Below are 21053 nucleotides of genomic sequence, written 5' to 3'. Positions count from 1 at the left end.
TCCGGAAAAGCCGGGCGGAAGTAAAGGTATACACTATGATCGCAGCACCATTATATTGCTGGCAACAGAGAGTAACAAGCTACTAATGATTGAGATAGAGAGGACAGTACTCCGTAATTCGGCCGTAGGAGAGTGTACATAGAAGATTAATGTGGACGGCAAGTAAAGGTCTACAACGTCAATCTACTAAAGAGATTTGTTCAACGTCTGAATCACACGATCGAGTAGTCTTCTAACCGGAATGATGGGGAATGTATTTACAAGACTATTCGTTCCACATAGAAGCCATCAAGGGAAGCGAGAACAGAGAAGCTGACTTTCTCAATCGAGTGATGTAAGCGCCATGGATTTGAGTCGAAAGAAATGATCTGGCCGGGACGTATGTCACAATCTATATCTATACGTGCTGGCAGAGTTGTGTTACGAGTACTGTCAGTGGGAGGAGCTACACTGGCGTCTTGAGACGATTGACTCACATAATAATGACTGGATAGTGTAGTGTTTGAGGTCAGTTAATGTCATTAAGTGAGGACACGCCCTTGCGGCTACTACTATCTATTACTTAGGTTTCTAGCCCTGCCACTTGTATTCAGTTCTGTTCTAGCCTTGGTACAGTACAGTACGGAAAGCTACTCGTACGTAGCACGTTGTCTACTCGGTCCTCAGACTACACATTTCACATTGGCGACGAGGTGAACTATGGCTACGAACAGGGACTCAGAGCGCCGACCTATCGAAACTCTCGATATCACAGGCCCCGCACACATTGTTGCAGAACGATGGCGGAAGTGGAAGAGGAGCTTCCAATATTACATAGAAGGTCAAGGCATCACCGATCACTCTCGTCAACGCAGTCTCCTGTTACACTACGCAGGTACAGCTGTGCAGGACATACACGAGAGCCTCACAGAAGCCGCAGTTACAGACGATAATACGGCATTTTCTCGTACTGTGGATGCCCTTGACACATATTTCCAGTGCGCGCCCAACACGCCCTACGAGCGCCATACCTTTCGTCAGATGAGACAGAACGATGATGAGTCAGTAGACCAGTTTGCGTCCCGTCTCCGCATGCAGGCAAAACACTGCAATTTTCAAGATGCAGACGACCAACTTCGAGATCAGCTGATCGAACACATCCGTGATGCTCGACTCCGCCGCAAATTACTTGAAACTGTCGATATACAACTGCGAGACGTCTTGAAGACAGCACGTGTTTGGGAGTCAGTTGACCAACAAGCAAGAGGAATGCAGCACGCTCTCACACCTGCCGCCGTAACCAATGCCAGTGGAAAAAAGCCAGACGACATTGCAGCTGTCCGATACCGCAGACAATTGCCAAAAGGTCAAGCAAAAACCCACAGCGACGCCCCAGCATGCACACATTGTGGTCGATCAGGACACTATGCACGCTCTGAAGCTTGTCCAGCACGTGGGAAGACTTGTAACAAGTGTCACAAGCGCAACCACTTTGCGTCACAGTGCCGCAGTCAAGGAGTTTCCGCGTCATCTTCGGGCTCACCGCAACGTCGCGGTACCAACCACGCCTCCGACCGCAGACAGAAACACAGACCACCTGCTCGCCGCAGTGACCGCGCTCATCAAGTCACCGCATCTTCCCAACCGGATTCTGGAGAAGATGAGGATGAGTCATTCGCCTTTACGATTGGTGATTACGACGGCCAAATGTCAAAGCAGCTGTCAACTTCAACACCAACAACCATGATTAGTTTGAACGGCGTTACCACACAAGCACTAATCGACTCTGGAGCTTCTTGCAATATTATGGGTGACGATCTCTTTCACAAACTCTGTTCACAAGGCCTGAACGTAACGCTACGAGTAACGAGCAAGACGCTGTACGCTTACGCCTCACGTCAACCACTTGACGTCGTTGGTCAGTTCACGGCCAACGCTACGATACACGGAAGAACAACGCCCACCGAATTTGTGGTAATTCGGTCGAAGGGGCAGCTTCTCCTCGGCAGGAAATCAGCTCAACAGTTTGGAGTACTGCGGTTGAAACCTGAGCGACCGCACACCGCACACACGGTCAACACGTCTGGTGATCAGTTCCGGGTCGACATCGAACAGCGATACCCGCAGCTCTTTCACGGTGTCGGCAAGTTGGATGGCTACCAAGCGCATATTCACATTGATCCGCAGGTCAGACCAGTCGCACAAAAGCCACGACGGATTCCTTTCGCACTTAGAAAGCCTGTTTCGGACAGATTGGAAGAACTCCTTACGAAGGACATTATCGAGAAAGTCGACGGTCCTACGTCATGGGTTAGTCCAGTTGTCGTCGCGCCGAAGGCGTCCGGAGAAATACGCCTATGTGTTGACATGCGCCGTGCGAACGAGGCAATTATCCGTGAACGTTACCCAATTCCAACGGTTGATGAAATTCTACAAGCACTGAACGGCAGCACTGTCTTTTCAAAGCTTGATCTTCGATGGGGATTTCACCAGGTCGAGCTTGACGAGGCGTCACGTGATATCACTACATTCGCTGTCAACGACGGTCTCTACCGCTACAAACGCATGATGTTTGGCATCACATCGGCGCCAGAGAAGTACCAACACATTGTTAGCCAACTTTTGACCGATTGTCCGGGTGCACTGAATATTGCGGACGATCTCATTGTCTACGGGCCAGACCAAGGGACACATGACGCTAACCTGTTCCGAGTACTCGATCGCCTTCGAGAATGTGGTCTCACCCTCAACCTACAGAAGTGTTGGTTTCGCAGAACTAAAGTCGAGTTTTATGGCCTACAGCTGTCAGGACAGGGAGTAGAGCCATCCAAGGACAAAATTCAGGCAATCATCGATGCGCCACGCCCAAGTACCGCAGCAGAACTACGCAGCTTTCTTGGGATCGTGGGATTCAGCGCTCGATTCCTACCCGACCTCTCCACGACTGCAGAGCCTCTACGCCGAATCACACACAGAAACAATTCCTTCACGTGGACCGACGAGCAAGAGCGAGCTTTCACGAAACTAAAGAAACAGCTTGCTAAAGCCACCGCACTCGCGTACTTCGACCACACTGCACGTACACAGGTCATCGCAGACGCCAGCCCTGTTGGTCTCGGAGCAGTTCTCGTACAACAACAACCTAACGGTTCGTCTCGTGCAATCTGCTATGCCAGCCGCACGCTCACCAGTGTCGAACGCCGCTACAGTCAGACGGAGAAGGAAGCTTTAGGTCTTGTTTGGGCTTGTGAACGTTTTCACCAGTACCTGTACGGCACAACTTTTGACCTTGTCACCGATCACAAACCTCTCCAAGTGATATACTCTCAATCGTCAAAGCCATCTGCACGCATCGAACGATGGGTTCTTCGACTCCAGGCGTACACTTTCAAAGTAAAGTACGTCACCAGACCAAACAACATTGCTGACGCCTTGTCACGTTTACCGACCACCAGGATCGACGACGCAGTGGACACAGGTGATACTGAAGAGTCAGTCCACATAGTTACGCAGTGTACCGCTCCGTGTGCTATAGCAATAAAGGACATTGAAACCGCTTCAGCTAGTGATGATGAGCTACAGACCATCCGCCGATGCATAAGCACCAACGACTGGACACATCTCCCTCACAAGTTCATGCCGGTTCGCCACGAACTTACAGCTATCGGTCAAGTCGTTCTTCGCGGTACCAGGATAGTACCTCCTTCATGCTACCGTGACCGCATCCTGGAGTTAGCTCATGAAGGCCATCAAGGAATAGTAAAGACGAAGGAACGCCTCCGCACTAAAGTATGGTGGCCTGGTATCGACCGACAAGCGGAAATGACGTGTAAAACTTGTATCAGTTGTCAAGCCGTCAGTCAGCCGCTTCCTCCAGCTCCAGTCAAATCAACGGCACTACCACAAGGACCGTGGGAAGACCTAGCCACAGATTTGCTGGGACCTCTACCGACAGGAGAAACGCTACTCGTCACCGTAGACTACTACAGCCGCTACTTCGAGGTTGACATTCTACGGTCTACTACCGCGCAGTCCGTCATCAACCGTCTCAATGTTCATTTTGCACGGTACGGTATCCCGCGAAGCATTCGCACCGACAACGGACCGCAGTTCATTGCTTCCGAGTTCACTGCTTTCCTCAACGAGCTAGGAATCCAGCATCGCCGGAACACACCTCTTTGGCCACGGGCAAATGGAGAAGTAGAACGACAGAACCGTACTCTGTTGAAGGCCATCAAGGTCGCGAATCTTGAACAGAAACCATGGCGAGTGGAGTTACAAAGATTTCTACTAGCCTACCGGTCTACACCTCATTCAACAACAGGTGTCAGTCCCGCCGAGCTACTCTTTCGCCGTCCAATGCGCAGCAAGCTACCCGCTATCACGGATACGGTAAGTGATGACGTATCTGTTCGTGATCGTGACTCTGCACGTAAGCAAACCACGAAAGATTATGCTGACCAGTCGAGTCGTGCCCTGGACCATCCTGTCACAGAGGGAGACAGAGTTCTTGTCAGAAATACGACTCCTGCGAATAAGCTCAGTCCTACTTTCTTGCCGGATCCGTACACAGTTGTTTCTCGTCACGGGGATCAGCTTGTCCTCGAATCTCCGGGAAAAGTCAAGGTTAAACGCAACGTCCAGCTGACGAAGCCGGTATGCGAAAGGAAGGAAAGAGATGAGGACGTTGAGATATCAGCAGGCAGCAGTGAAAGTGCAAACACCGACAGCAACACCCAGGCAGATACTGGAGACCAAGCTGCAGCCACGACCCCGACACAAGACATGTCTGAGCCAGAGACACAACAATCAGAACGACCGAAGCGAACTATAGTCCCTCCTGCGCGATTTAAATCGTTTGTGACTTCGTTTCGTTAGTTTGTATACGTTCAATTTGTTCTCCGTATTGTTTATCTAAAGGAAGGGAGGGAAATGTAGTGTTTGAGGTCAGTTAATGTCATTAAGTGAGGACACGCCCTTGCGGCTACTACTATCTATTACTTAGGTTTCTAGCCCTGCCACTTGTATTCAGTTCTGTTCTAGCCTTGGTACAGTACAGTACGGAAAGCTACTCGTACGTAGCACGTTGTCTACTCGGTCCTCAGACTACACATTTCACAGATAGGGGGTCGTCTGTGTATGGAGAGAACATTGCGTTAGTATGTGTGAGTGTGTGTGTGAGTTGAGTAGAGAGACAGATAGATGTGCTGAAGTTATTAGTTATTCTTTAAAATGAATTAATCGACTATGGAGTTTAAATATCTCTCCAGTGCCAGCTGATGTCAGGATTCTAAAGGGCAAGCTGAAACAGCCTCGATGTGTGCTAACTTTTCATTCGCGTGCAACACTGTCTGTTATCTACTTTGATCTATAGTTGTGAGCAAAAACTCGCTTTCGACTTAATATTATGTAAGCGTTTATCTGTTAAACTGTTCATCAGGTTATATTTTATGCCCGACACTTCAGACTACAAAGCACTTTCTATTGATAATTGTTTAATTAAACAGAAATATTTGTACACTTTGTGAGATTCAAGTCATATAAGAGAGATGAAACGTAACCAGGTTACCGTAGTTAACAAATGAAAAGCACTAAAGTGGTAAATCCTCTGCTGCTAGCTTATTATATGTTACGGAACATGCAGGTGTTGCACACATACTGGCACCTGCTTATTAACAGGAAGGGCGTGATAAGGAGGCTGGAAACAATGACCGGCACGTAGGACTGTCGACAACTGGCATTCCAATTAACACTAACGATTACAATGCGCTGCATTCAAATTAGACGTCCCTTCGTCTGTCGTCATTCTGTCCACATTACGTATTACTCTTTGGAGTAATAATGTTTACATTCAATTATCTCAGTTGTGCAAATATTAATGTAACCAAACTACTCACCTGAGCACCAGGAGGTCCAGCAGGACCAGATGCTCCACTGTCTCCCTGCAATAACGACGTCTAATATTGTAATATCAACATCTGTTTAGAAAATGTAATTACTTTGGGACCGGCTGCTCCCAATCCGCCTTTGTGACCCTAAGAGTGTAAGCACAAAGCATACATGAGCGAGACCACGCAATAGAATGCATTGAAACGTTAACTAATAAACTCACTCTTAACCCCCGTATTCCAGGAAGACCGTAGTCACCCTTGGACATCACAAAATTCGTAAGCAATACTTGCTACAGCTCTTTTCTAATTCTTTTGCAACGTATATTACCTTTTCACCTTTCTCTCCAATGCAACTTTGGATTGATGCATCTCCTGTCTGGTCGCTGTTGCTAACAGCTTGCTGAAATAGAGCACAAACGACAAGCAAGAACTTGAGCATGCTGTTCTTTGTGAACAAAGAAGAACAATGAACAAATAGTTCCGGTCTGCTACGAATGAATCGAATTGACTGGGAGGCGGGATACAAAGCTGCGTCATCCAATCACAGGATAGAAGATTTGTACAGTGCAAATATAATAATATTGCTACAGTCTAATGTATGGCATGTTCTATTGTTCAATCAAATGTGTTAGGAAACATATCGTTGCTAAATTATGCTGCTCGCAGTATGACACTCAAGTGGGAGGATGTTCAACAACTAGCAACCAAATGGAAATTGAAGGCTCAGTTAATGCTTACTGCATGGAGCACATGTGGTTGCAGCAAGGTGTTATAAATTACATTAGCATTTATCAACGGACACACCCAAAACGTGACTGTCCACGGCACGAACACCGTATATATGTACTGTTGTGTGCTTATATGTCAGTTATATAAATTAAACTTTTGATTTTTACAAACAATATTCTATAACACAGACATCAGAAGCAGGAAGATCATAAAAGAATAGGGTCAAATTGTCGCATTATGCGGTTGACATTGAACTAGCAAGGAAATAGGAGGGCCTTGTCACTTACGGCTGCATAGTGTTGCCAGATTTCTTTGGAAGTTCATTTTATGAAGCGTACAATAATATCTTACCTTTAATCAAATATTGAAAAATTTTGTAATCAGAGATCCATGCATGTTCGCATGCAACTACAGTAAGAACAGGGCCGGCGAAGCAAATTTAGATTGGTCAGGCCTAACGCACGCTAAAGGGCGGGACACGTCACGTGACACAATACGAGTCTAATGCAAAATCCTCTTAACTCAAGGCTAACAACACTATACAGCTACGAGAATCGTCCAAATACTGATAATCGATGTTCAGAACTACTGACAAACTGTTCGGCTACATGTGTCAGCGACAGCGAATCAGTACGATCCTTGTGTACATGCAGAAAGAGTAGGTGATTTAACCTATCCTGCTTCATTGTACTCCTAAGGTACGTTTTCAATCTCTTGAGGGCACTAAATGACCTCTCACTGACGGCGTTGGTAGATGGCAGGACCATAATGAGTTTAAATACGGTGACTACTTCCGACATCAAATCCTTTTCGTAAGGAGATAAACTCAAGATGTAGTCCCTAATGTCACACACTGTCACAGAAGTCTTGTCTACGAGACCACAGTTGGCTTGCAAAATTTCAAGATGAAGCTGCAGTTGTTGGGCATCTAAATCGTCATGATACAATAAAGTGACATGGTTGAGGCATTCCCTATAATCGTCACCCTTGACAGCCTTTAGCAAAAGGTCCTGCCATTTGCGGTACATTTTGAATCCGGGTTGATCAAACCTGGCTTGAATAGCATTCACAATTAAATCGGGTGCTTCGTAATATTGCTGGCAATAAAATTGCTTGCAAACATCGAAAAACTCAGGTTCAGCACTGCCCTCCTCATATCGCCTTGGAACTTTCCTCTTTCTGGGCAGGACAGGGTCATCAACATCTAATTTAGTCCTTGTCTCTTGAAGACTCTTCCAGAAAAGATCGAACTGTGTGTCGTCCCTGAGCACGTGCAGAGTTGCAACAGTCATCAAAGCTATCCGTTGACCCTCAGCAGCAGACAACTTGGGTGATCGTAGGGTCTTGCTCAAGTTATCACTATGCCTCAGAATTAGTTGTCCCAAAGCAAACCCAAACAAATATCGGAACGTTTTAATTAAACTGGAAATGAACGTCAATGATGCGGCCCTTGATAGCAGGATCACATACATAGTCTTTGGACATCTCCCAAAGCTCCTACAGAACACAGTAGTTATCAATTACTGACTTCAAAGAGTCTGCCCTGACTGTCCACCTTGTTGGACATAATGTGCGGAAACCAAGGGTGTCTGGTGCAAGACTTCCCTTCAACTTTTGCAAAGAAGTATCCCTTTTTGGAGAGTAGTTCACAAGCTTTGAGACTTCATAAGTGGTGTCCATTGCATCCTTCATCACTTTGCAATGTTTTACAGCATCCCCAACAGCCAAGGGCAACGCTTGCCCGTAGCAATGGTTGTATAAAGCTCGGGGTTCTTCATCCAATAGCTGCTTTGCAACACCAGTATTCCCACCCTTCATGTTGGCAGCACCATCATAGCATTGCCCTCGGCATCTTGACAGTGAGAAGTTTATGCGCACCAACATATGTCTGATGACACTGACAATGGTATGTGCTGAGATGTCATCAATCTGGTACATACCAATGACATCTTCTTGTGGCTCTATAAATTGCCATGATCAATCCAGCGAATACATACCCATGCAGAAAATATCATGAGCTTTGTCCCAATTTCCTCATGAGATACGCCCCTTTCTCATGAGGAAATTGGGACAATCCTCATGAGAATTATGGCTCATGAGCCGAAATTCATGCGTACAAGATCATGAGATCCGACCTTTTCTCATGAGCCTCGACCCTGACTTTTCTCATGAGCCTCCTGATCTTGCCTCATGAAGCTCTTGATCTTTTCTCATGACCCTCATGAGATCATGCTCGTGAGACGACCGCTCGCTGTCCAGACAATGTAGGTTATTTACGCATGCGTGCCAAGGGAAATAGTCGGTGTGGCTGTGCAGATGCGCGTGTGGAGTGAATTCGTCGCTGTTTCCTCGGTAATTTACTGTTAACAGTTCTATTTAGTCAACAACTATAGTGATACTCTAGCTAGTAAAGTTTCTCTTTGATCTAGCTATGCTTGTGCTTGTTGCTAGACACTTTGTTTACAGCTCACCAAAGCTCGTGCTCATGGAAGCGGATCTCTCGGATAGAATAATTGAACTAGCGCTAACACAACGGAGAAAGTAGCACGCGCAGACACACGCGCACACACACACACACACACACACACACACACACACACACGCACGCACACACACACACACGCGCGCGCGCGTTTATGCTTTAGTTAATTAAGGAACGTTAATTTGCAGTGGTAACATGTTGAATCCTCTCAGAAGATACATTTTCTCTTTCACCTGTGTCTTTTTAGAAAGCAAACATCATTGAGACTGGGAGATGTCACATAGAGTTCCAGATGACTTGAAGGGTCTGTTTGATGCCAGCATCTCTGTTGAGATAGATGTTCTCAAATTCACAAGATTGGTTGTATAGGAAATGGTCAATATTCTTCATTGAAGTATGACACTCTATTTAGGAGAAACAATTATTCAAGTTTACAAGAGACGATGATGCAAATGCTGAAATATTGTACATAGTTCTGTCTGTTGGAACCTAGCTGGAAGGATGAGAAGTTTGAACATGATCTAACAGCATCAGTTGTTCATCCACTAAGAAATGTTGGTCCTTGTGCTCTTGTTGAAGCAGCTATGCAAGACGATGTGATCACAAACTGGCCGATCGAGACCTGTAGTTAGCGCAAAGGCTAGAATATCTTGAGCTACTTTCTGTAAATAGATTACTTTGCAAGTGCGCATCAATACTTCATTGTGAGGGGAGACATGTAATTGTTGAAACTCTCAATGATATCGAAGTAGATCTGTAATCATAGAGACCACGCTGCATGTGAACTTAATTGATACAAATATAACTAGAATGGAAAGTGTGTGTATCAATCTATAGTCAACTATATAACATAGCTACATCAAGATTTTGCTGTCCTGCTTTCTTGATTTGACGGTCAGTTGGATCAAAGTAATTGTACTAAAGGCAGATGTTGATATTGAAACTACATATTTGCCATAGTGGTGGTCAGATATGTCAACATTAGTCGACAGATTTCAGAAATTCGAATGACTTGTATTGAGGGAAGACAACTTTCAATTGAATTCAAACTTAGTAGATGTCTTACCCAATTCAAACCATTGATAGAAATATAACTAGAACGTAAAGAATGTATAATTACAATATTCAACCATTTTATATTATACTATAGCTACATTCAGGTTTTGCTGTACACAGCCAGATTGAATCAAAATAATTGTACTATGTAGATATCAATACCAATCATTAAAACTTTTTCAAAATATTAATACAGTAAATAGAAGTTTGTATGCAAAGTTTTACTTGTGAAACTACATATTTGCCAAAGTGGTAGTCAGATATGTCATTACTTGTCGACAGATTTCAGAAATTCAAATGACTTGTATTGAGGGAAGACAACTTTCAATTGAATTCAAACTTAGTAGATATTTTATCCAACTCAAACCATCAATAGAAATATAATTAGAATGTAAATAATGTGTATTTACAATATTCAACCATTTTATAATATACTATAGCTACATACAGGTCTTACTGTATATTGTTGCTCCACAGCCAGAGTTGAATCACAATAATTGTAATATGTAGCTATTAATATCAATCATTAAAACTTTCTCAAAACATTAATACAGTAAATAGAAGTTTGTATGCAAAGTTTTGCTTGTGAAACTACATATTTGCCAAAGTGGTAGTCAGATATGTCAACATTAGTCGACAGATTTCAGAAATTCGAATGACTTGTATTGAGGGAAGACAACTTTCAATTGAATTCAAACTTAGTAGATATCTTACCCAACTCAAACCATCGATAGAAATATAATTAGAATGTAAAGAGTGTGTATTTACAATATTCAACCATTTTATAATATTCTATAGCTACATACAGGTCTTACTGTACATTGTTACTCCACAGCCAGAGTTGAATCAAAATAATTGTAATATGTAGATATTAATATCAATCATTAAAACTTTCTCAAAACATTAATACAGTAAATAGAAGTTTGTATGCAAAGTTCTACTTCTGAAACTACATATTTGCCAAAGTGGTGGTCAGATATGTCAACACCTGTCGACAGATTTCAGAAATTCTAATGACTTGTATTGAGGGAAGACAACTTTCAATTGAATTCAAACTTAGTAGATATCTTACCCAACTCAAACCATCAATAGAAATATAATTAGAATGCAAAGACTGTGTATTTACAACATTCAACTATTTTATAATATTTGATAGTTATAGACAGGTCTCACTGTACATTGTTGCTCCACAGCCAGAGTTGAATCAAAATAATTGTAATATGTAGTTATTAACATCAATCATTAAAACTTTTTCAAAACATTAATATTGTAAATAGAAGTTTGTATACAAAGTTTTACTTGTGAAACTACATATTTGCCAAAGTGGTGGTCAGATATGTCAACACCTGTCAATAGATTTCAAAAATTTGAATGACTAGTATTAAAGTAAGACAACTTTTAATTGAATTTAAACTTAGTGGATACTTTATCCAGCTCAAACCATCAGTAGAAATATAACTAGAATGTAAAAAATGAGTGTTTACAATATTCAACCATTTATATTATACTAGCTACATCCAGGTCTTGCTGTACACAGCCAGAGTTGACTCAGTATAATTATATTATGTAGATATTAATATCAATCATTAAAAAAGAAGTTTGCATGTAAAGTTTTTCTTTTTGAAACTACATATTTGCCAAAGTGGTGGTCAGATATGTCAATATCTATCAAAAGTTTTCAAAATTTGAATGACTTGCATTGAGTGAAGACAACTTTCAATTGAATTCAAACTTAGTAGATATTTTACCCAACTCAATTCATCAATAGAAATATAACTAGAATATAGTCAACCATAGATACATTATTGTTTCTTCACAGCCATCGGATCAAAATAAATGTATTAATTAAATGTACTTATTAATAGCAATTATTGAAACAGTTTAGAATATTAATTAACATAATTAAAAATGGCATCTGTGGCCTTAATTAATTGTTAATTAAAACTGTACATTTGCAATGGTCAGATATCATACTGTATGACACAGTGTATCATGTACAGTGGGCTGACGTTGTGGTTAGTTTTTAGTAGATTGTCTAGCCACGCCTATGTATTGATAGTTATGTCACGCGGAAGCGCTCTACACCGCTACAAAGTGGTGCATCTTCCGTGTGCTGTTTGGAATTGCGATGTATATGACACCACTAGATGTCATTTATACGCTTCGTTATGTTGTTTTAGCACTTGGCGATCGCGCTCTCATGGACACAACGGTCTGTGTGTCTAGAAGGTCGTGGGCATCTGTCAGAAAGATGTTAGATGCTATGCGATTCTGTCAGGTTGCTTCTCAATATTGCAACGAGAGCTGCAAATTAGGTGATCGACTCACGCTTGCATGCCGGAGGAAACTCTCGTCAGTTTATTTCATGAAGGCTTGCGCGCGGAGTGCCAAGTCGAGTTGGAACGTGACCAACCCGCAACGCTTGCTGATGCCGTGAAATCCGCCTGAGAGGGTGCAACAACGTCAACTACGCGGACGACATGATGTTGTGGCAAAACAAGATCGACGGCGATACAACCCAACTCCTTCAGCAGATGGTCAAGGTGGGCGAGCGACAAGACAAGGCCTTGAGTCTTCTGATGCAGCAGGGTCAGTGCTCACCTGCTGCTTCTCGATCAACAGCAACAATATATACTAATCGCGCTCGCAGATGTCTCGTACTTTAGAGCTCAACCTAGGCGGTCTAGGGGAAGTGTCGATCACTACTGCGATATTGTGGGTCATCACTACGTTGAGTGCCGAAAGAGATTACGCGAACAGCAGCAACTCAAGCAACCACCAAGCAAGGAAGGTACATGTACATGCAGCAGGCAGACGCAGAACTATTAAGGGAATTCCCTAAGCAGGTATCGAATGTCGGTGTTATGTCTCAACGTGGTGATGATATGCGTGCCGATCTCAAGAAGCTCGGGAGCTTGTGCGTTTGTGAATACTGCTGGCCTGCCTATCTCGCGCCGTAACACACAATCTATTGATTGCTTGCTGGGTATTGGTGCTTCTATCTCTATTAATTGTCTCTGAGGAAACTACGAATTTGCTCAAAGGTCCTACCGCCTACGCAGAGAGTGATATATCCGCAATTAAATGGTCATAACAGCTGGTACCATGCAATTAGCTGTTTCAATAGGACCGAAACACATCACACATCCTTTTGTTGTGGTGAAGCAATTTGGGTTTTCTGTTTTGTTGGGTCATCATCATGACTTTCTGCATGTCTAGGGTGCATGCTGTACTGGAATTCAGGCAAGGGATTGTTTCTCTTTCTTATGGAGCTTGTGGGAAAGTTGAGGTGGTAACTGTTGGACAATTGATGTCAGAGATATTAAGACCTATTATATGAAGAGTCTGAGTCTGCAGACTTGATTGAATTAGAAAAGGACACACATGTGTAGGTATATACCTCCTTGATGCTGTGCCATTAGTGGTCAAGGAATTACAGTCAAGTGAATCTCCACCTGAGAAAGGTCTTCTATTGATGCGGAATACTTATGTGCCTTACATCCTGACCATTCATTGTCTATAGTCAACAAAATATGCTCATTAACAGGCCGCAATGATAATAAACAGTGGGATCAAATATCTGAGTTGGTGCATAATTATACTCTGATGTGTTTTCTTCTGGACCTTATGATTTGGGTGAAACTCACACTGCATGGACACTGGCATTAGCCTAGCTGCCTGTCTCATCATACCCTTACCAAACGGGACCCTAAATTTGAGCGTAAAGAGATCACAAGAGAAGTGGACGAGATGCTGGAAACTACTAGTAATATAATTTGACCTTCTCAAAGTCCAGGGTTGGCTCTCGACTGACAAATGGGATGAAGGCAAATGTTTCTACATTGATTATGTATATAGATAGAAAGATCAGCTTAAATGATCATGCAGACTAAGGATCCTTACGCATTGCTGAGAATCGATGACATGATTACAGAGAAAACAGCAGTCATTACTACCTAGTCTAGATACCCAACTGAGGAAGACCCTGAAGAACAAAACATATTATAAGGAACTCTCTGTGGAAGAAGTCGATGAGATCAAACAGGCAACTGAGGAAGAAGCTGAAGAGCATTAATTACGAACTCGAGACTGCAGCTGCATGAACAGGTGTGTCACATGACAAGATCTGGGAGAGAAATAATTCGTCCTTGAAGACTAGTAGTGACTTAGCTGTTGCCTTGGACCTAGAGTTCTGTCGTGTTGTGTTTCTCGCATATGTTATCAGTTTTGCATTTTCACTTTACTTTCATGAAGCGGATGGGGAGGAATGTAGTGGGCTGACGCTATATGCTTATTGTCTATAGCTATGTGTAAGTATTAATAGTATGTAATAGTTGTGTTAGTGTGAAACATAGCTGTACCATTACAGATATACTTATCGACAGATATTTCAGACATTTAATCTTTCTAGTGTGTGTGTGTGTGGTGTGTGTGTGTGTGTGTGTGTGTGTGTGTGTGTGTGTGTGTGTGTGTGTGTGTGTGTGTGGTGTGTGTGTGTGGTGTGTGTGTGTGTGTGTGTGTGTGTGTGTGTGTGGTGTGTGTGTGTGTGGTGTGTGTGTGTGTGTGTGTGTGTGTGTGTGTGTGTGTGTGTGGTGTGTGTGTGTGTGTGTGTGTGTGTGTGTGTGTGTGTGTGTGTGTGTATGCGTGTAGATGAGTCAGACGGAGTGTATAAGCTCCTGATTGCATGTGGTGGGTCAAATTTAAGTTTACTTACCTATATATGTTAGTTTGACGTTATCTAAAACATTCCCTTATCTTTGAGTTGTGCGGTCAGATACGTAACAGACGTCGTATGCCTATGCCAGGCACGTAAGTGTACGGGGCAGTTGGGTGGACGAGAGCTCTTCCATCTACTTCCGGCGCATACGTATCCGCAGTCGTTGGAGACTCCGTACATCTGTATTGTAAGTTACTCTGGTCGTACTGGTCGACTGTACATCGTGAAGGCATTCTCACGTGCAATTAACACTCAACTCACTGAATGTGACGAGGTAGGCTACGTCTACTGTACGTACGATCTATCTAGAGCGATCATATCATCGAATTCGAAGGGTACATGCTGTGCATGATCGCACGCAAACTAATTTCTATTTGATTTGCGATCGCGTGTCATAATACGACATCGCTAGTAGGCATGCACCAATAGTAGCTTTGTTTAGCTAGAACAAATCTTCATGCATGCGCCTAGATCGATCTGCTCATGAGAACTCGCGCGGCTCATAGCGAGCAGCATGAACACACCCATTACATCTCATGAGAAATTCGTCTCATGAGCCACTGCTCGTGAGAAATACACAAATCTCATGAGATGAACAATTGTCTCATTACATCTCATGAGATATACGTCTGATGAGACTCCGCTCATGAGAAATGCCCAAATCTCATGAGAAATGCCCAAATCTCATGAGATGAGGAATTGGCGTATGAGCCGCATGAACACACCCATTGAATCTCGTGAGATACACGTCTCATGAGGTTCCGGTCATGAAAAATGCCCAGATCTCATGAGATGAGCGAGAATCTCATGAGATTTCGCTTATTTTCATGCTCTTTTCTGCATGGGTAATACCAGATGCTCTCTGTTGGATGAGTCTGTGCATTCGTCACACATGATGGAGAAAAATGTAGACTTCTGGAAACATTCAGCTTTTCTTGAAGAATAGACAATGCCATGATTTTTATGAACTCATTTTGCATGTCATGAGATACATATTTGCCTGACTTTCTAGTCAGCCAGCATTTTAGTAGAGGATCATCTTGACCACGTAACTTCAGTAACTGAATAAAGCTAGAGTCAGTCTCATCGCCATCTCCTCGAACAGGTAATCCCCGTCTGGCTAAAAACTTCAAATTGGAGATGATCTTGAGTAAACAATCCCTGTTCTGTCCCTTCTCAGTTGCGTGCTCTCTAGATAGCATCTCACCTACATCTGGCCAAGTTTTGGGCAATTCAACGATCATTTGCATTGCCTCCCTGTGGCAAGACGACGATTCATGAGATTTGAATGCCACTGTGGCTTCCTTCCAGGTGGAAAACCCCTTTGATACAAAGGAAGGGTCCCCTTTCTGCCACTTGATCTTCTTCGACTGCAGCGCTACCACACACACACGTGGCAGAAGACGACATCATCCTTAGTGGAATATTGCCGTCATTTCAGGCTTACAGGCTTCGCCGGCCTTGAAGAAGCAGTGACAATTAATGAGAAGGATACATATTATAGTCACAGCGATTCGGCGCAAGTCAGAGCGAGTCACGGTGAACAAGCCTGTGGACTGATAAGCGAGTCGCGATGGATTGGAGCTACATTCTAATCCTCAGTTTCCGCGTGTGATTTGCATGTACATGTTCCCTCTTAGGGCATATACACACAACTATTGACAAACACAAGACTACACTATGTCCATACACACTACACCATTTCTACGTACAAATTTATCACTGCAGCTAAAATAATAAACAATTTACTGAATGACGTACGTGCATATTTTCCTTCTCTTAAATTTGTACAAATTTCAACTTCATTAGTTGATGTCCTTGGCACCTAGAACATAGATTTTGAAAACTATCATTAAATTGATCCTGCATAGATTCATACTACTTCATTCAAAGTCCACGTTATGACACCTTAATTAAGAGAACCGAATGTTTTAGAGATTTGCCGTCGTTTACGATCTGTACTTAGCCTCGGCCTCCCAGTCCCGTCTGAGGCTAATTTTACTAGAGTCGTACAAGATCTAGTCGTCGGATCGTCGAGCTGGTGATCTAGCCTGTCTTGACCCTGCAACAAATAGCTAATTAGTATTGATCAGAGTGAGATAGCGGCTCACAATACTCTTACGTGGTCGCTGAGGCGAACTACGAATGGGCGCTGGAATACGTGAAGGCGGTAAAGCCATTGTGCGACGTACACAATGAAATGTTACAGACTTCTTCGCAGCAAAGTTTCCCGCGAAGAGGGACGGACCGTGCGACGTTGTGCACGAAAGGTCGATGAACTGCAGCACCAGCAGTGTTTCTCACGGTCTAAACGTGTACACCCATGTAACTCAGACGACCGCGATGATCAAATACAAAAAGTAACAATTAACCTTTCGTCACCAGCCATTGGGGGACTTGCCGTCAGGTCTGCTTTCTTGACAGTGCATGAACTTGTTGGAGACGCTATGACTCCTCTCTTGAACCTCCAACAGGACAATGTCTTCTTGTATGTCAACGTAATGGACTTCTTCGTGGCTTCAATTTTGTTGCACTCGCGTTCGAAAGTCAGCAGTCTGCTTCGACAAGAACCACATACGTAGTGTGAAATGCCATCTGTGTCGCTGATGTCTAATCCGGTAGCTTGCTGAATAGTCCGTCGGCCAACACCAGAAAGCGACAAGTTGCGTAGCCCCCCAAACCCGGGGAAGTTTCCGTAGTTGCAATCGCCGAAGAGAAACCATGCGAGTGCATTTGCGATTGTTTGCCATCTTGGAACGGGGCCGTTTCTGAGTACAAGGAGAACTAGATTGACTGAGGCCACGCCCACGCAAATTCGCAGCAACAGCGAACTGAGAGTAAGAGACGAACGTGGTTCCATGACTAAGCTCTATAGATACTAGCTACATCACGCGAAGGCTTAAACTAGTGCAGCTGTCTTTTCTAGAGCTGAAGGTAATGAAGTGCGGTCTCCAGATAGTATTTCTCACATTACCAGCAGTTCTGTTGATGAAAGGAAGCTCCTACACCGCTGTTACACTTGTGCTGCTGCGTTTGACTGCCTTACAACAGTAATGTGACCCTGAGCGTTCAGAAAGACAGTAAGTACCTCACAAGTCGTGACAAACTTCCGGAATGTGGGGCACGTATTTGTAATACTAACTATCTAGACATTAGTACAAGTGTACAATAATTAACATAAGGCCATCGAAAGCAGGTTGTAAGCGTTACTGACATAAAGTGCCTAAATTTACGGCTGTACTAGATCGCTCAGAGTTATTTTAGTCATTATTTAGTGGACTAATGATTTCATAGAGAACCTACACTTAATTAATTAATAGCCAATGAAATGTAAAGAGCCACCTACTCATCATGTTTGTCACTAGCGTTTGCATCAAAATTATCAGCTTCAAACTCATTTGCAGATGCTATAGTGGAAGCAGGCTGGAAAACTTCACGTCGAATAGGGTTTTCGCAATTGTCGCATTGGCACTCATCTGTACATGGCAAGCAGCTTCGCTGGCAAGAGCAGCGCTTAGCTAATTACAGCGGCACCCAGTTTTTGCAGCTGCAACTGATCAGTTTCAAAACGTCAACAGGTGCCGGTGGCTTCGTTGTCCATTCAGTAGGTACCTCATTGTCATCACCAATCTGCCAACCTTGATTGTGGAAAGATGGTATATTAGGATTAGCTTCCATTGCACGTCGCCATACACCAGCCTGATAATTTGCTCTTTTGATATGCATCTTCAGAGCGTCTTGAGTAGGAGGAAGCTGTGCTGATTCTGCAGCTCGTGCACAAAATAAGAAATACCTCACAGTAATAATGTCGGTGGCGACGTCATGGTAACCGTAGATCTTACAAACGTAAGGTTGACATTTCTTAAATAATACATAGATGTTATTTCCAATTGGCTGCATAGCAGTGCAAAACGACTCATTCTTGTTTAGAAGTTCCGGTGGTGCAACTTTGCCTTTACCTGCGAAGGCGCTGGTTGTATCACAGCCTGTGAACGCATAGTATCCTGGCAAGGCTAAGCAAAGCTCTCCCCCGAGACTTCTTCCTACTTGCGTCAAATTGATGAAGCAGCGACGATTTTTAATACCCGTGAGAAACACGATAGTTGCCGGTATATCGAAACATCTGCCGTCACTTCTGGCGTTAGATTCAGGTCTTGGTCGTCTTCATATTCTTCTGTTCGTGTTGCATTTGCCTTCGTCATGCAACGACAGAGCTACTTTTCTCAGAAGAATCTCTTGGGGTACAGTAGCAGACGTGACCAGTTCCGACTCTGTTACAGTTTGTTGATTCGCAAAGAATATTAAGCGACTCTGCTACTAAACTACTTTCAAAGATGCTAACAACTCGGCTGCGCTGAAGTTTGTCTAAGGCCTTTTTGTTTGTGTATGCTTGGTAGCATTGTCTGTGATAAGCTCCTATCGGTTTCGATTCATCTGTGCAAGATTCTGTAGAACCGTAAAGACATCGTCTAAGCGAGTGCTTGCTGCTTTTTGCAACGTTCTCCAACTGGTTTGTGTAAGAGCCGTGAGAGGATCGGTAACATCATGACGAATATGGCACAGGCAGTGCTCAGACTCAATTTTTACTATCTTTGCTCTCTGCAAAGACATCTGATGATATTCAAAACAAAACTGCAAAATGCTTTAGAATTTGAGATCTGTCAAGATCAACAATAATGCAACAATAAATCTCTGACGTTCGGTTTGATATATACCTGTTCAGTTGACAACTTTATACCACTGATACCGTTGAAAGCTGAGTTGAAAGCTGAGTAAGCACAGTTGGTCGAAAGGAGACAACAAGTAGTTTGCTCACACATAAACTAATGTACTGTCTGTTCGCCATAAGCGTGAACTTTGAAAATCATCAATATCTCTGCTGTTTAGTGGACTTTCGCGATGATCTCGGTATCGTTAGAAACCGCTAGGTCTGGCATTTCTGTTTATCAAATTATCTAAGTCCTTTCTACAAACGAAACGGAAGGATAGTACTTGTGCATATCAAACACAAACGGGTGGAGCAATGGCTATTATCCAATTATCTTGTAAGACCAACAGATCAGCAACTGGAACCATTTAAGATAATTGGTATAACATGGTCCAACTGGGGCAGCTCTTAGTGCTCTAATGTGCACATCTGGCGTGACCTCTACTTCATTACTCACTTCCGAGTTCACGCTTATGGCGAACAGACAGTAGTTAGGCGAAAGCTATTACTTCTAGCTTGCTAACTGGAAATACATCTAAACCACAATCTGGCAGTAAATGCTTGTACTGTACTGTACACTATAGACTTTGATCACGGTACCGGAAGTGGTCATTACGCCTGCATCACAATGCTTTACACGAGGTTACGTAAATAAACGCAGATAGTCGTCTGTCTGGCGTGTTACTTGTTTCCCACACGTTCAGAAAATAATTTGGACTCTTATGAAGGCAGCCAAATGACAAACCGACGAGGTTACGAGGCCACGTGTCTGAGACCTGAGGTTGGGCAAGAGTACTACAGAAAGACGGTTGATTTCCATTCGTAGGAGAACAGCAGACACCGTTTCATAGTCCACAACAAGGTAGCTGTGCAGCGCTTTTATTCTACGTGATGCATGCTTGCCTGGACATCTAGGCTTTCTGTTGGCAGCCTAATTTACATTGGTACTGCTTTCTGTTTGCTTGCAGTTTGTTCTACTGCTGCCGCAATAGAAGTTTAACTGCTAGTGAGCAATCTGGTTTAGGTTAGGTCTCTAGAAAAGTTGACAGACGCACAACTCAAAAGGTTTCGTCATCGCGTGTCATGTGATCACGTGTGATTTTATATCGTAAGCTATTTGGCTAATGCTGCGAGCTAACATGTTCACAATGGATGCTTTATGTCTCAGTAGTTTGCATGATGCGTTTTGACCCGTTTTGAGTGCTCTGTCGACTACAGAGTTAGCGAGCTCGCTCTACTGACTGTGTGCCACGCCCCTAAATTTTGTTGACGTGCGGCTACCTAACGGCCCCGGTATGGAGAGGCAAACAAGTGCAGTTGGAGTTCTGTCATACTGCTTTATCTTTTAGAGTTATCAAAACTTCCCCAGGCGTGGGGGCTACGGAACTTCGTGTAGAAGCGTCTTTTGGGGGGTTGGCCGACGGACTAAAGGGGCTGCAATGCAACTCCCCAGACTTGCCACTGATTGTGGAAATGAGTCGTCATTGAAAT

General features: G+C 43.5%; 3 protein-coding genes across 3 annotated transcripts; 1 reads left to right on the top strand and 2 right to left on the bottom strand.

The window, feature by feature from the left end:
* The first annotated feature begins 501 nt into the window (after window positions 1–501).
* LOC134193510 (uncharacterized protein K02A2.6-like) lies at window positions 502–5056 on the top strand. The gene has a single exon (XM_062662338.1). It carries the CDS (start codon window positions 700–702, stop codon window positions 4855–4857), a length of 4158 nt encoding a protein of 1385 aa, XP_062518322.1. The 5' UTR covers window positions 502–699; the 3' UTR covers window positions 4858–5056.
* A 744-nt stretch (window positions 5057–5800) lies between these two features.
* On the bottom strand, window positions 5801–6313 carry LOC134193547 (pulmonary surfactant-associated protein D-like). Its single transcript, XM_062662372.1, has 4 exons — window positions 6199–6313; window positions 6092–6127; window positions 5979–6014; window positions 5801–5921 (listed from the first exon to the last, which is right to left on the bottom strand). Exons 1-4 carry the CDS (start codon window positions 6307–6309, stop codon window positions 5835–5837), a joined length of 270 nt encoding a protein of 89 aa, XP_062518356.1. The 5' UTR covers window positions 6310–6313; the 3' UTR covers window positions 5801–5834.
* Window positions 6314–7144: 831 nt separating this feature from the next.
* LOC134193509 (uncharacterized) lies at window positions 7145–8104 on the bottom strand. Its single transcript, XM_062662337.1, has one exon. It carries the CDS (start codon window positions 8069–8071, stop codon window positions 7145–7147), a length of 927 nt encoding a protein of 308 aa, XP_062518321.1. The 5' UTR covers window positions 8072–8104.
* Between the last annotated feature and the right edge of the window lie 12949 nt (window positions 8105–21053).

This window comes from Corticium candelabrum, chromosome 17, assembly GCF_963422355.1.
Source record: "Corticium candelabrum chromosome 17, ooCorCand1.1, whole genome shotgun sequence".
In the NCBI taxonomy this organism is placed as follows: Eukaryota; Metazoa; Porifera; class Homoscleromorpha; order Homosclerophorida; family Plakinidae; genus Corticium; species Corticium candelabrum.
The sequence above is the reverse complement of the archived record's forward strand: the minus strand, read 5'-3'. Positions and strand labels throughout refer to the sequence as shown.